The 15,421-nt window shown below is 64.1% G+C and overlaps 1 protein-coding gene across 6 annotated transcripts in view; it reads right to left on the bottom strand.

Moving 5' to 3' along the window:
• Positions 1 to 114: 114 nt before the first annotated feature.
• Positions 115 to 15,421, bottom strand: part of KCNIP2 (potassium voltage-gated channel interacting protein 2) — a 30,533-nt gene continuing 15,226 nt past the window's right edge. The window contains exons 1-9 of one of the 6 annotated variants that reach the window (XM_068688536.1): positions 10,047 to 10,326; positions 4,006 to 4,105; positions 3,038 to 3,158; positions 2,773 to 2,842; positions 2,620 to 2,690; positions 2,270 to 2,377; positions 1,934 to 2,038; positions 1,686 to 1,748; positions 115 to 1,429 (exon numbers count right to left, since the gene is read on the bottom strand). In XM_068688536.1, the coding sequence (XP_068544637.1) occupies positions 1,382 to 1,429; positions 1,686 to 1,748; positions 1,934 to 2,038; positions 2,270 to 2,377; positions 2,620 to 2,690; positions 2,773 to 2,842; positions 3,038 to 3,158; positions 4,006 to 4,105; positions 10,047 to 10,149 (789 nt within the window). In that variant the 5' untranslated portion in view covers positions 10,150 to 10,326 and the 3' untranslated portion in view covers positions 115 to 1,381. Of the gene's footprint in view, positions 1,430 to 1,685; positions 1,749 to 1,933; positions 2,039 to 2,269; positions 2,378 to 2,619; positions 2,691 to 2,772; positions 2,843 to 3,037; positions 3,163 to 4,005; positions 4,106 to 5,303; positions 5,356 to 7,290; positions 9,478 to 10,046; positions 10,327 to 15,421 lie in introns of those variants that run through there. The other 5 variants (XM_068688540.1, XM_068688538.1, XM_068688541.1 and 2 more) reach the window with 5 other exon arrangements.

The following is a 15,421-nucleotide window of genomic DNA, read 5'->3' as shown; positions in this document are numbered from 1 at the left end:
GCCCCATGCAGCCTCCCTTCACCCTATTAGTGCTTCCACAAGGAACCCTATCCCTCCCCCCCATATATCTGACAGAGGCAAAGACATACCAGCAGTGTGCATAGCGTGGTTAGATTTTATTGTCCTTTTTTTTTTTTTTTTAACCCATAATATTATTATAATACAAAATATACAGACTGGAGATGCCAAGCGGGTCGTGGGTCACCATGCCCTGGGGCGAGGGTTTGGGGGGGGTCACGCCATGCGACTGCAGCGTGAGGGAGGAGGCATCTGCTCCATGAGGGGGGGGACAGGAGGGGTTGGGGTTTGGGGTCGGGGTACCTGCCCTCCCTCCCAGCCGGGAGCGGGGCGGTGAGATGAACAACGTGGCGAATGAACCTAAAAAACCACAGCAACGTCTGCGAGGGCTGGGCCAGGAGCGGTCCCGGTGGGGGTCAGCCCCATAGATCAGGGCCCCGTGGGGTGCTTTGAGCCCTGACACCAGGGGCTCGGCCTGGCTGTGGGGCCTGGCCAGATGCTGGCCTTGCTGGCCCCGTCCCCATCCATCCCAGCTGCCCCTCAGCTGCTCGGGACACGGGGCTGGAGCAGCAGAGCTTGGGCACGTCCCCAAAACCCATGGGGTTGCACAGAGGGGTTGGTGTGGGGTCATTAGCCTGTAGCATCCCCATCCCGGATAGGATTTAGAGGTGTACACGGGCAGGACAGGCTCACCTACACGCACCCAGCTCCCAGGAGCTGTCGGTGACAAAAGCAGGGAGTCCCAGCACCCTGCTCCATCCCCAGTCCCCTTCTCCCCCCACCAAAACCCTAACCAGGTCCCCCAGGAGCAGGGTTTGCTGCCCACAGCTCACGCTGTGATTACCCCTGGGTGGGCAAGGAGAGGGACAGGAGAGCAGGGTGGCTCCTGTCCCACGTACAGGACACGTCCCCATGTCAGGGCACGACTGGGGCAGGGGAAAAGGGGAAAGCTGAGGCACTGATGCCCTCTGTAAGACTCTTTATTAGTTCCTAGACAGTGGTGCTTTGGGGTTTGGGCTGGAGCCAGTGCTGGGGCTCCCGGGGAGGGTTGCGGTGTGGGGGCCGTGGCTACCCGGGATGCTGTGCACGGGGGAGCCCCTACAGCAGCATTCCCTCCGGGATCGGGTGCAAGGATGCTCGCCCAGGCCAGATGCATGCCCTGTGCCAGTCGTGCCCACACTCCAGCGCCTGGGGGCACCTGCGTGGGGCTCCCCGAGGAAAGCGGGGATGGCCCAGGGGGAGGGAACGTCCCGGTGCCGACCACGTCTCCGGGTGGCAGCGGGGAGGCTCGAAGGAGAAGTCGAGAGAGAAGCAGGTTCTGGGCCCGGTGGCAGGAGAGCTCGGCTGGAGGCAGGTCCGGGAGCTAGATCACGTTGTCGAAGAGCTGCATGGACCGCATGATGTTCTCGTCCTGTGGGGAGGAAGGGGGGGGATTGGGGCACAGAGCGGCTCCCGGGGCAGCTGTCCCCAAACCTGGTGTTACCCCATGGCTCCTGTGGGGCAGCTCTGACCCACGGGATGGGAGCTCCAGGGATTACAGTGTTCATGTTCAATCTCTTCTAGGATGCCCAGCCCTTCTCATCCTGAGCAGAGCTGGGGGCACGGAGGGGTCCCCCCGGGGACAGGGAGGTGGCCCAGCCTCAGAGCAGAGCCGGCGGTGGCTTTACCTTCTGGCAGGACTCCAGGAACTCCTCGATCGTCACCACCCCGTCTTTATTCCGGTCCATTTTCTGCAGCCAAGCACAGCACAGAGGACATGGCAGGGACAGCTCCACAACCACCCTGAGCCCCCTCAAGCCCCAGGCAGGACCAGGGCGACATATTGTCCTGCTGCTCGCGCGACCCCTTTTCATCCCCAGCACAGGGTGTTCTCTGGGTACCAGCTTTGGGGCAGGCATCACAAAGCCCCGCTCACCTGGAAGAAGTTCTCCACGTGCTCCCGCGGTGCCTCCTCCCGCATGGCCGGGTAGGTGTACTTGCCCATCATGTCGTAGATGGACTTCATGATGTCCAGCATTTCCTACAGGGAAAGGAGCAGGGCTGCAGGCTGGACACGGGGCTGTGCCTCCTCCCAGCCCCCAGCCCTTTGGGGTCCTGTTCACGTCCCCAAAAGACCTGCGAGGTGCTCGAGTGCATTCCTGCACGTGGGCACCTGCCACCCCAGCGACACGCCGGTGCTGTGGGGTCAGGGGAGCTGACCCCATACACAGACCTGTCGGCAAAGCCGAGCTCGGTGGATATCGGCACCCACCTCTTTGGTGATGCAGCCGTCTTTGTTCAGGTCGTAGAGGTTGAAGGCCCAGTTCAGGCGGTCATCAATGGTGCCCCGCAGGATGATGGACAGCCCGGACACAAAATCCTGCAAGGACAGGAGGCAGGGGGGTGTCACAGCCACTGGGGGGCTCACGGATGCTGTGCATCTTTCACCCCACCCAGAAAAAATATTTTTTTATATTGCTTTTCACCATTTTTCCCACTTCCTCAAGGAATTAAACTCCCCCAGCACCTGTGAAGCTGCACACCCATTTAGGCAGCCCAGCCCGCAGTACCCAAATGGACGAACCCCCACCCCAGCCACCCCCCAGCCCCTCCTCGGCTCACCTCGAAGCTGACGGAGCCGTCGTGGTCGGTGTCAAAGGCGTTGAAGAGGAAGGTGGCGTACGTGCTGGAGTCTGGGGGAGGCGGACAGTAAGGGGGGGGGTGCCGGTACCACGGCCCCAGGGGGGGGGCACGGGGATGGGGAGCTGCGCTTACCTCCCTGCGGGAAGAACTGCGAGTAGATCTGCTTGAAGTTCTCCTCGTTAACGATGCCGCTCGGGCACTCCTGCCAGGGGAAATCACAGCATCACCCCATCAGCACGGGGCTGGCTCGGGCTTCCCTTCCCCTAAAGCCCTGCAGTTTCCCCTCCCCTTACCCCCAAAGACCTCCTGGATACCGCTTTCACCTCCGAGGTCCCCAAAACCCTTCTCAAGCCCTGAGCACTGGCCAGGACACAGAGCACCCCTGAAGGCTACTCACGTTTTTGAAGCCTCGGTACAGGACCTGCAGCTCTTTGCGGGTGAACTTGGTCTGCTCCTGGAGCTGCTCCAGCCCCTCGGGGCGGTGGCAGACGGTGGAGAGCTCAAACTCATCCTCGACACTGTCTGCAAGGAAGCCGGTGGGAGAGAGGGCGACTGAGGCCAGCGCCATGCCGCGGGCAGATGTGCTTTGCACCGCTCAGGGCGGCAGCTTTTTGGGGTGCCCTGCTTGGCCAGGGCCAGATATACACCAGGAGGGGCTGCTCGGGGACAGCCTGGGTGAGAAAACGCCCCCAGTGCATCTGCCCCACGGAGCTGAGACCCTGGATGCCCACATGTCCGTGCTGCACTGGGATTTGTATCTGCCCCCCAACCCCAAATACCCCCCACAGCCTTGTTGGGACCCTGTCCTGCCCTCTGTGCCCCCCCCTCCACCCACAGCTTCTCCCCATCCCCATCCCTTCATCCTTGCCCCCCCATACTCACCTCTTTCCTTTGGGGGGGGGGGTTCAGCTCATACCATGGGGCAGGGGGACCCCTGGTCAGGCTCTCCCGAAATGCCAAATGCCCCCAGAGCAGCTTGGGGGGCTCTGTCCCTGCTCAGCCCCCTCCCTCCCCATCGCACCTCCATCTCCGTACCATCACCGAGCTTCCAGCCACATCCCCCAGCCCTTCAACCGGCGCCGGGGGGGGGGGGTCCTGCCACCCCCAAACAGCTCCAAAGCGGGTCCAACCACTGTGCATCCCTTGGGAGCCACTCCAGGGCGCTGGAAGGGGGTAAAAACAGCCCGGGAGCAGGCAAGGAGCGAGGTGGGTGCAGAGCCCATCGGATCGGACCCCTCCGGGGGCAGGACTGTGATCCTGACCCCCCCCTTCCCTCCCCCAAAAAAAAAAGCCACGGGGCAGGGGGGGCGGCAGCCAGCAGCACGGCTGGGGAAACACACACACACAAAGGCAAGAAGAAGCCACTTGCTTTCGCTGAGCGAGGGGATGGATTTGGGCCGGCAGCAGGGCAGCAGTTTGAGGAATCGCTGCTTCAGCGCTTTTTTAGTTTGGCCCGGCGGGTTGCCTGGAAGAAAGAAGGAGTCACCGAGCAGAAGAAGAGTTAACGGAGCGGGGCCGCAGGCAGCTCATGCACGCGGGGACGCGGAGCAGGGAGGCAAAGCCCAGCCCAGGCTCTGCTCGGCCTTTCTGCTCCATCCCAGGACCAACCCAGCCCTGCTGGTCCCATCTTGGAGGGGCCAAGTGCTGAGCACCCTGGACACCCATGGGAGCACGCCAGGGCGCAGCAGAGGTGCCCAGAAACCCAGGGCCAAGCTCTGCCCATCAGCCCCAAAGCCAAATGCTGCTCCCCGGGGACCTTTCCGCACAGGGCTGTGCAGGATGGAGCCCGAGATGGGATGTGTTGAGCCCCAGCTGGCACCCTCCCGGGGTGCTGCACCCTCCCCGGGGTGCAGGGCCGGGTTTGGTCCCGCTGGCCCTGGAGGGCCAAACACAAAGCATGCGCCCAGCCCAGCCGTGCAGCCCCACGTGCACCCCAAGCCCCAGACCCTGGGCGAGGACAGCCAGGAGGGGACGGGAAGCGGGGCTTCTGCCTTTTCCAGGGGTCCCCTCGCTCTGCAATCCCCTCCCCGGGACCCTCTATCCTCCATCCTGACCCCGCTGTTGGCGCACGGCCACGCACCCGCTCCCCGCTTCACCCAGGGCCCCGCAGAAGCCAGCAAACGGCGCAGGATGAGCAGCGCAGGCAGGGAGGGGAGGAGGAGGAGGAGGGGAGGAAGGCCGTGCTGGGCTCCAGCCCCCGAAGGCAGGCAGGTGATGGGGCGGGAGGTGCGAGGTCCCTATGAAATCACGGCTGAGTGGGTGGCACCAGGGGTTTTAGGGGATGGAGATGGCTCTAAGAGTTGGTGGTGAGGGCCAGCACCTTGGTGCTGGCAGGACCACGTAGCCTGGTCCTGTCTAAGTGAGGAAAGGTTTTTTTTTTTCATCCTCTAAGCAGGCATCATTTGTGCACAAAGCCTGATTTTACCCCAGCTGCTTTTCAGGGGGGTTAACTCACAGAGGGACATCGCACCTTCAAACCTGCCAGGGATGCTCCAGGCTCAGACCTGTCCCCAGCAGAGCCGAGCTGTGGGACCAGCCCTGGGGGTTCGGAGCAGCCCCAGGATGGGACGGGATGGACGGACAGACAGAGGGACACGCAGGAGGGTAGGGGGAAACCACACAGCGAGAGATGCAACAGAGAGTTAAACCGTGGTTGGACTCACAGGGGCAGCAGGTATAGGCACGTGCAGTAGGTCAGGTCGGGTGCAAGTTACACTTTAGTTTGTTATAAAGGAAAAAAAAAGAAAAAAAATAATAATGATGTGGGCATTTTCTTAAAGGAGGAAACCGAACAGGGCACGATTCCGGGGCACCCAGGGCAGGGGAGGGAGCGGGTTCAGCACATGCAGCTTAACAAGGAGAGGGGTGACCGGGGCTGGGGCTTTGCTGTCCTGGCTTTGGTGCCCCCGAGGGCTCTGCTGGGGAGGACACGCTGTCCCCTCGCTGTCCCCTCGCTGTCCCCAGCACCCTGGCTGTGGCGGAGGACGGGGAGCATCGCCCTGCCGCTGCCAGCCCTGGCACACGGCTCCTTTCTGAGCGTCCCCGAGAGCTATCGAGCGGCTGGCACGGAACAGCAGACAGAAAATGCTGATGGTGTTTTATCTGCCACCGGAGGCCCGCCGGGTTAAGTGGCTTGTCGCCTCCCATGCATCACTCCACATCTTCAGACCGTGCTCACACACCCAGCCTGCATCTTGGGGCAGCACCCGGGGGAAAGGTTTCCCCATCCCCACCTCCACGTGCTGCCGAAACGAAGCCTCCCCTTCCCTCTCCATCTCCCCTGACAGCCAACACGCGCTCGCAAGGCGGAGACGGAGCTGCCCCGGCCGCCGGGGGTGCAGGATGAGGCCAGCAGCAGCCCTGCAAATGGCCCTCATCACTCAGCCCTGACAGATCGGAGCGGAGCAGGGCTCGAGGTGCCTGCTTGTGGCCGCGGGGGCCAGGAGGCAGCAGACGGCCATCCATTAGGAGTGAAATCAGGGCTGGCATCGCCCGGGGAACAGTGCCCAGCCTGGGGGTGGGCACCCAGCGCAGGGGGGCAGAGCTTATGGGACAGCCAGGCTGGGATACAGGTGCCAAAGAACAGTGGAGCCCTACAAAACCCCTGTGCAGGGCCACGTCCTGCCCCATCCATCCTGCCCCATCGCCCCTATCCCCCTTTGCCCCATCTCCCACCCCAAAATCCGCCAGCACGGAGGGGAGGCGATGCGCAGCCCCTTCCCCTCACAGCATCCTCAGTGCCGGCCGGGATGGGGCAGAGGGAGACTCCCAAACCCCAAATCACGGCCGTGCAGAGTCTGCCAGCTTCTGTCTTCATCTGAGACAGGCTCAGAGCTCGGAGCCAGCAGCTCGGAGCGGGAAGGCAGCCAGAGGAGATGAGACAAGCCGGAGCACCGAGCGGCTCTCCGCGCTCCCGCCCACTCCAGGCACAAGCAACAGGTCCTGCATCCCTCACCCTGATATATTTTGGGGTCCTCGTGCTGGCCCCGTCCAGCCCTGCCCTCAGCACCCACTCCTCGGGCAGGATAAAGGGGCTGGGGGCTCTTTGAGCCACGCTCCCCCCCAAAAAAGGCACCAACCCTACAGCAGCGGGGGAGCTTTCCCCACATGGTGCTGTGCCCCACATCCCTCCCACCCTGTCCCAGCTCCCACACCCGCAGCATTTTTCCCCCACTATCTGACAAAGCACCCCCAGACCCCAAAACTCCTGGTAGCCTCCGTCCCCACACATCACTGCACCCCAATACCATCCCCCAGCCTCACGCTCCCAGATACCCCACTCCATGGCATCCTGCACCCCAAAACCCCACATCCCAATACCCCTATACCCCCAGCCCAGCATCCCTGTTACCCCTACACCCCAATGCCCCCCACACCCAAGCACCGCAACGCTCCCAAACACCTCACCCCCCAAACCCCAGACACCCTAGGCTCCCTCCCACACCCCAATGCCCCCCAAAATGCCCCAAAACACACTAAGCCTCCCCTGAGCACCTCATAGCTCTGTGCACACGCTGTCCTGGGACAGGAGGCAAGGAGCAACTCCACCAAAACATCCACATCCCATTGCAACCCCATCCCCATTGCGCCCCCATCCCCATTTTTTGCTCCCATCCCCATTTTCACCCCCGTCCCCATTTTTCGCCCCACCTCCCCCGGTCAGGTCGATGATGCCCAAGGCGTGGAGCAGCTTGAGGCTGGAGCAGAGCAGCAGGATGATGCCCACCGTTTGCAGCCCCTGAGGGTCCCAGGGTGCCCCATTAACCGGCATCCCCCCCGCCGTGCAGCCCCAGCTGGTCTGGCAGCTGCAGACCTGGTGAGCAGGAGAGGGCAGGGCAGGGGAGGGGAGGGGAGAGCCGCCTTGGCCCTCCCTCTTCCCTCCCCAGCACCCTCCGAGGTCCCTCAGGGCACCCAGGGGAGGGGAGAGCCCATGCATGGACCCACCCCAAAAGCAGTGCGTGGTGGCAGAGACCCCAAAGCCGAGCTCTGCATGGGGACCCCCCCCCAAGCTCCCCACTCACCCTACTGGGATGATACCGTGCCTCATCCCACACCACCAAACCCATCCCAACACCTTCCCATACTCTCCAAATTTCCCATTTTATCTCCAGCCTGCGATTTTCTCACCTCCTGGTGGCCGAGGGACCTCCCTGCCCCTACATCACAGCCACCCCCGGTGCAGGACGCAGCCCCGTTTCCAGCCGCGTCCCCTCGCCCCCCTCACATCAGCGACACGCAGCGAGAGCCCGGCCGGAGGGAATCGGTGTGAAAAGTGATTAACGCGAGGCCGGAGGGGAGAAGAGATTCAACAAGCTAATTACGTCTGGCTGGGCTGAGCGGGACGTGACACCGGCGCACGCCGCAGGCACCGCGGTCCTCGGGGACGCTCGGTGCTGGAGAAGTGCCCCCAGCCCAGCCCCAGGGTTACAGGTGAGGGGTTCAGGATGCGGGGCCAGGTCCTGAAATGAGGGCACAGCAGCTGCCATACGTGGCTGCCCCGTTGCATCCCTCTTTGGGAGCAGCTCTCTCCTGATTCAGCCGCCAGTCGCTGCCCAAACCAGCTGAAAACCCCTGGGAAAGGCAAGGCAAAGGGAAATCCCGGGTGCATCCCAATCCAAGGACCCCAAGAACTCAACCTGGGGCACCTGCAGCCACGCCAGGCTGGGATTTGGCACTCCAAGAACTCCCCGAGCTTCATCCAGCTCTCACCGACCTCTCCAGGACCGTCCAACCCGCCAGGATCGATGACACCCTGACCCCCGGGGACCCCTGGCACCGTGCCCCAAAGAGCTGGTCCTTCCCCCAGCCAGGGCACCGCGCTCCTGCCAAAGGCATTCCTGGAAAGCAGGAGGAAAACGGGAGGAAAGCAGGGCTGGGCGCAGGGCTGGGTGTTCTCCAGCACCGTGGGGATGCTCCAGACCTCGCAGACCTCGCAGTGGCCAGCACACCCCATGCTGGGGGCTCTCCAAGACGACCCCCTCCTGCCCACCCCGGGGCACTCATCATCCCGCTGCGTACAGCCTGCAGCTCCATCTAACATTCACCAGAAGCTCGCTTACGCAGGCGGCTCCCCCAGCCTTTTATCTGCCTGCCCAGCCCTGCTCGCAGCCAGGCCCGATTGCTCCTCGCTGAATTATTGATATCGCACTTGGGGAGCCAAAAAAAAAAAAATCGATGGTGTTTTTCTTCGCCTGCCCCTCCCTAAGCGTTCAGCCAGAGTGGGCTTTTGGCAGGGGCTGGGAGCAGGGCAGCAGCCGGGGCTGGGGCCAGGCTGGTGGCACAGGGCTGTGAGGAGGCTTGGTGGTGATTAACCGGCTGATAAACCACGCCGGGGCTGGCACCGACCGCCCCGACCTCCCGGAGCGCAGCGCACCCATGGGAGACATCAGCGGCTGCATCCATCAGGCACTGGATGTGACCCCAAGGGGGACGTACAGCTGGGAACGGGTTGCTCAGGGCCACATCCCGCTGATTCTGGGAGCCCACCAAGGATGGAGACCCCCCCAGCCTCATCCCACTGCCCTCTGTGGTCCCCCAGGGTTGGGGACAAGCTCTTCCAGAGCTCCATCCCCAGCCCCCCAGGACAGCACCAGCACAGCCTGGGCACGGATGAGACCCCAGGGATGGGGCAGGGGGGGCCCAGCCACATCCCCAGCACCCCCAGGCAGGGGAGGCAGAGCCACAGGCGGTGTCGCTGGCCCCGAGCAGATGGCAGGGCCCCATATCCATTAGCGGCCCTGAGCCATTAGTGTAGGGTTTCAGGCTCTTTGCGGTCCCTGGGCTGCCGCTGCCAGCCCTGCACGCCGGTAAACAACAGCCAGGCAGGGGACTCAGCATTTCCCCACCCCAAAAAACCCCTTGGGATGATCCCCAGAGAGCAAAGCGCCCTACCTGCCACCTCCTGAGCCCAGGGGGGTGACCCAGCTCCTGCCACAAGGCGCAGCACCCAAAGCGCAGCACCACAACCCAGCTCAGTGCCCAAAATCCCAGCCCTGCCCCAATTTTCTGCCTCTGGAGCAGGGCGCTCCTCGCTCCTGCCTTCACCTGCTTGGTGATGGAGCAATTGGTGCCAACGCGGGGCACCTGGGTCCCCCTCCTGTCCTTACAGCGGGGCAAATCCCCGTGCTCCCCGCTGTCCCCACGCCGCACGGTGACACCCCGAGGGTCTCAGGGGTGTGCCACCACCCCTCCCGTCCCCTCTGGAGGATGCAGGACCCCTCCCCTGACTCGGACAGGCAGAGCCACTTGGGGGGGACGTGGAGAGTCCCCAGGGGACATGGGTGCAGGGCCAGCAGGGTTGGGACCGGGGGGCTCCTCTTGACCTCCCCCATCCCCAAAGCAGCAGAGGGACCCCTCTGATGTCCCCCCGTGTCCCCAGAGGGGCCAGCACCCCCCGCCCCCGTTACCTTCCAAGGACACGGGCTCGAAGAGGCCGAATTGCTCCAGCACCTTGACGAAGAGGACCAAGACCACCAGCACCGCGATCATCTCCAGGCCTTCCAGGTTCATGGTGGGGGCGTCTCATGGCCCCGCGCCCCCCCTGGCCTCCCTCACCCCGACGCAGCGGCCGCCAGACCACGCATCCCTTGGGGACCGCTGTCCCCAGGGGGGGTTGGTGGCTGTCACCCCTCTTTTTGGGGACGTCTGGGGCTGGCACGGGCGGCTCCGGGAGCTGGGAGCCAAACGGGGCCGTGCCTGCGCGGGAGAGCGGAGAGAGGCCAAGCCAGGGGGGGGTGTGGGGTGGCGGGCCGGGGGGGCAGGAGGCATGCCCTCCCATCCCAATGACACCACCGCCATCGATTTGCTTAATGCAGTTGCTACGGAAACGGGCCGCAGATATTAAAAGGCATTCGGTTCCCGGGGGGGGGACACGCACACACACACGGTGGGGACAGGACGCTGGGCACCGGGTAAACATCCAGGATGGGGATGACTCAGGCTTGTCCTCTGCGCCTCTCCCCATCCCATCCTGTGCACCATGGGGACCGGCACCCCAAAAACACAGCAGGGGCTGCTCCCATGTCCTCCCGACCCCCGGGGCAGGATGGAGCCGGGGGCACGGGGAGCCCGAGGGACCCGGCCAAGGTCACGCAGCGGCGGGCGGAGGAGCCGGGCGTCCGAGTGCCTCCAGCAGGCAGCCAGCGGGGCTAAATTTAGCTGCCATGCATTTTTTACAGCGTCCCAGCCCTTGCTCCAAGGGTGGCCCAGTCCCACGTGCGGGGACGAAGCAAGAGCAGCCCCGGTACTGGTGGGGAAAGCGGGGAGCGGGGCTGTCCCCCAGGAGCTCGCCGTGCCACGGGGCTGGATTGGGGTGGGGTGGCCGTGCCCAGGCTATAGGGCAGCCCCCTGCCCACTTATAGGGTCCTTCCACCTCCTGAAGGTGGGACCATGGGGAAAACATCACCAGGGGAACCGAGCGGCTCCGTGCCACCGGGCTCGGTGTCTCCTCCAGCCCCGGGGCCTCTGCTGCCAGCAGAAGATGCCAGCAACGCATCACAAGTGGCTCGGGGAGAGCACCGAGAGCCCTCCCCGGGGAAGCATCCCTCAGGCTGGAGGATTGCGGGGCTGGCAGCTCCCGTTCTTGGAAAGCGGCGAGTTTCCAGGCACCGAGGCTGCTCCCAGCTTCACCTCCGCCCAGGGTGACTCCTTCGGGGACAGGGTGGCCCTGGCCTGTTGCACTCTCGGAGGAAGTTTCCCCTTTTTTTTTTTTTAAAGCCACTCCTCTGGCCGAGCCCTGCCTGCATCCATCCGATCCTCTCCCCCAGCCTCCCGCTGCTCCCACGACTGGCAGCTGTCCCATGTGCTACGAGACTATTTAAGCAACCTATTTTTGGGCAGAAACAGCCCAAACACCCCCAGAGGAGCCCCTCCAGCCAGGACTTGTCCCTGCAAAGAGGGTCAGCTCCTCCGCAAGGGAATTGTCCCCCTGCTGGAGCTGCTCTGAGGACGGAGGGGACGCATGGGACAAACCCATGGAGCTGGACCCACCACCACCTGCAAGGGATGCTCGAACGGGCAGCCAAAACCCACTCACCCTGGCAGAAATGGGACAGGGCTGTGCCCCCCAGCCCCCCCAGGAGCATCACTCCCAGCGTTTGGCCACGCCATGGGAAGAGCCCGGAGGCCCTGGCAGATCCGTGCTGGCAGAGGTCACACGGGTGGATGGATAAATGCGTGCCCCGGGCAGGAGAAGCCCTGCACAGCCCTACACAGGGCCACCTCTCATGTCACACCCCGCTGCTTGCCTTGGGGTGTCACCGTGCCACGCACCCAGCGTGCACATCCCACTGCAGTGGGGTTCGCCAGCAAATCTGGGACCCCTGCAGCAGCCCACAGCCCAACGCAGCAGGTGAGGAGCCGGGATGTAGGTCATGCCCAGAGGGACCAGGAGCCCTAAAACACAAGGTGGGGCCCCCAGCATCACCGATTTGCTCCGAGGTTAAATGGGAACCACTGGGGTGGAGGCACCCGGACGTCCCCGCGGCTGGCACCGGCTGCTCTCCCGCAGCAGGACCAGGACGGGCGGGCATCAAGTGACCGAGGAGGACAACGAGGTGCCCCAGAGACGGGTCCCCGATCTCTTTTTCCCACACCAAGTGCCCAAGTCACCCCGCCAGCTGGCTTGCGGAGGGGGGACGGGATGGCCCCCGTGCCCCCAAGCCCGTACCTTCGATGCCGCTGATGATTTTGAAGCAGCGGGTGGTGAACCAGTAGGAGATGAGCAGCAGGATGGCGATCAGGGAGGCATAGAGCAGGCTGTCGTTGTGCAGGGATGTCCTCTCCATGGCTCCATCCCCAGCACCCGCTCAGCACCCCCAGCCCAGCCCCAGCTCGCTATCTGGGGCAGCCCTACCCCGGCAGCCCCCCGGCCACGGCGGGCAGGGAGGCGGGCGCGCAGGCAGGTAATTGGGGGCGGCGTGTGAGAGCCAGGCTCCCAAACCAATTACCTTAATTGTGCTCAGGCAGCACATGGCAAAACGGTTAAAAATAACCCTGCCGGCCCCGGGGGGAGCCCAGCACCAGCAGAGCAGAGAGGCAGGGGGCTGAGGGGGGCTGAGCACGGGGAGGGCTCGCCACACGTGCGGCCGTCGCCGTGCCACGAAGGCTGCTCCGAGTTGGGCAGCTCCCGGTGACCCCAGCGGGAGGAGCACAGGCTGAGGAAGGGCTCAGCTCCTCGATGTCACCCCACAAGAGGAACTGGGAGTCCTGGAAACTGGGATTCCCCCGGGGGATGATGCTGCAGCCCAGCAGCAGCCGGTGCCGGGATGTGCGTGCCCGTCCTTGCTGCAGACACCGCGCCTCGAAGGAAGGCAGCTCCTGCCTGGAGAGCTGGGTCTGGCAGAGCGGCGTGACAATCTCACCTCCTGACCCCCCCAGTTTGGGATCAGCCTCATCTTTTTTCATCTTGGAGCCAGACCCACCTGCCTGGCTCCTGCCCTGCAACGCCAGGGGACATCGCACAAGCCCCAAACCCCACAGGACAACCCACATGCGTGCCCGAGACCCCTCCAGTCCCCAAACCATTTCTCAGCCACCCCGTGGGACATGTGGCTGGGGAAGATGCCACCCAGGATGTGCAGCCCAGGCTGGCTTAGGGGAAAATCACCCACCCTGACCACAGGACGGGTGCCCCTAGCCCAGAGCCACAGGGTGCTGGGGCGCAGTGGGGTTTGGCTGTCCCCCGGGACGTGCCATGGGACCCATCGGGTCACAGTCCCCAGCACAGCTGGGTGACATCTGCCCAGGCCCCTCAGGTGCTGCCGAGCCCCCTGAGGGGCAGCCTGGTGGATAAAAGCCTCTCTCTTTTATTTTATTTTATTTTTTTTTGCTTCTCGGGGCCATCATCCATTAGGGAGAGTTAAATTTAGGTTACAGCTGATCCCTTATTACCTCGCTGCTAATCAGAGCGCGAGCAGATTATTAATAAGCACATTAAAATATTGGCGAAATGCTATTTCGGGGAGGTGAAGTCACAGTTTTAATCTGGTTAATTGATTGAGTCATTTCTCTTTTCCCCCCATTGACGACCTGCCCTTGCCTGGCTCCCTAGGGTGCCTGGCCGGGGGGCATCCCCCCCCCCGGGTCCCTGTGGCCGGGCACCTGGTGCCATCCATGGTGAGCTCCGTGGCATCTCCTTAGCCTGTGCAGGGAGGGCAGAGGGGCTCATCCCCCAAAAAAGGGGCAGGTGGGGGCTCAGAGGGGGACTGGAGCAGTGGCTGGGGAGGAGGAGATGTGCAAATCCCACATCCCAGCCCCAAACACCAAACCTTGGTAGGGCACAGACCTGCCCAGCTTGGGGTTTCCACCCACTCCAGCTTTTCCCCAGCACAAGAGGACCCCAAGAAGAGGGTGAGCAGTGGCAGCTGGTGACCCACTGCCAGCCCTGCCCTCCGTGCCTGTCCCAGCCCAGCACGGCCACGGGGACATCACGGGGACAAGCCCTTGGGGTGGCTCAGCGTTGCACATGGGGACACCCGCTAAGGATCGGCCCCATAGAGCCCATCTGGGCTGGGTAGGGAAACCCAGGGCGGCAGGACGAGGACCTGGAGGACATCCTTGCGTGTTGGGGGACAGCAGCACCCCGAGGTGCCCCGTCACCTGCAGCTCTCAGCCGACTCATCCCCTGCTCGGGACGAGCGGGATGGTGCCCGATGGAGATGGGCACAGCACCTTGGCACAGCTCAGATGGGAGATGGCACCCCCATGTCCCCACAGCCCTGCCACCAGCCCCCAGCACAGCACCGCGGGTATCCCCACCTTCCCTGTTCCCCAAGGGGCTGGGAGAGAGGTGGATGAGGAGGGGACGGAGCCCGGCAGGATTCCTGTGGGCAGCCTGGCTCCTCGGGGAGGCGGCGCGAGTGCCAGCCCTGTTCCAAGGAGTGCCGTGGCCACATTGGCCCAGCAAGGCCTTCCCCGTGCTCCCAGCTCCTGGGCATCCCGGGCACGAGGGCGGCTCCTGCTCCGCACGCACCCCAAGAGCAGCTCAGGGCTTGGCCCCAAAGCAGGGGCTGCCGTTGTCCCCGGGGTCCCAGCACACACAGGCACACCACGACCTCCCCGAGCCGTGCCCACAGCAGTTAGGAGGTGGCTCCTGGCCCTGACCAGACAGGGGGTGGGACGGGGGGCTTGGCAGCAGAGGGGACTCAGGGAGGGCTGCGGGTCCTGCCACGGCTGTGCCATCCCACTGAGGGGCACAGCCCTGTCCCCAAGGCCAGGTGGCATCCCAGGGCGGAGGGGCAGGACCAGGGCACCAGGAGTGTCCCTGCCCCAGCTCTGCGCACAACCAGGGCTCCTCCTGCAGCCCGGAGGGGCATCAGGGAGGGGCACGCCGGCTGCGATGGACGCGTCCCCTCCCCAGCTAAAATATTCCTGGCACCCCAAGTCCTCAGGGGACCTCCGGGGGCTCTCATCACCCCTACAAGCATCATTCGCCTTGCTCCCCATGGAGCACGCTGCGACCCCCCTGCCTTGGGGCTGAATCTCTCAGCACCCAAACGCCCCCCTCCCCAAATAACCCCGCAGACACAACCCCACGGAGCCCCCCTCCCGCAGCACGGAGCCCCCAGCCCCCAGGGCAGCACCTACCTTGGGAGAGGGTCCCGGTGACGAACTGGTAGAAGGAGCGGATCACCCGGCCCAGCTGCCTCTTGCAGCGCTGCTGGCACTGGCTCATGGCTCCAGCTCGCAGCGCTGGGGAGGGACCCGGCCTCAACCCCCCCAAACCCAGCCACCAAACAGCCCCCGGCTCCTCCGAGTGCCCGGCGATGCCTGGGGCAGGACA

Source organism: Anas acuta, chromosome 7, assembly GCF_963932015.1.
Source record: "Anas acuta chromosome 7, bAnaAcu1.1, whole genome shotgun sequence".
Lineage (NCBI taxonomy): Eukaryota > Metazoa > Chordata > Aves > Anseriformes > Anatidae > Anas > Anas acuta.
Note: the sequence above shows the minus strand (reverse complement) of the source record. Positions and strands in the feature narration are given on the sequence as shown.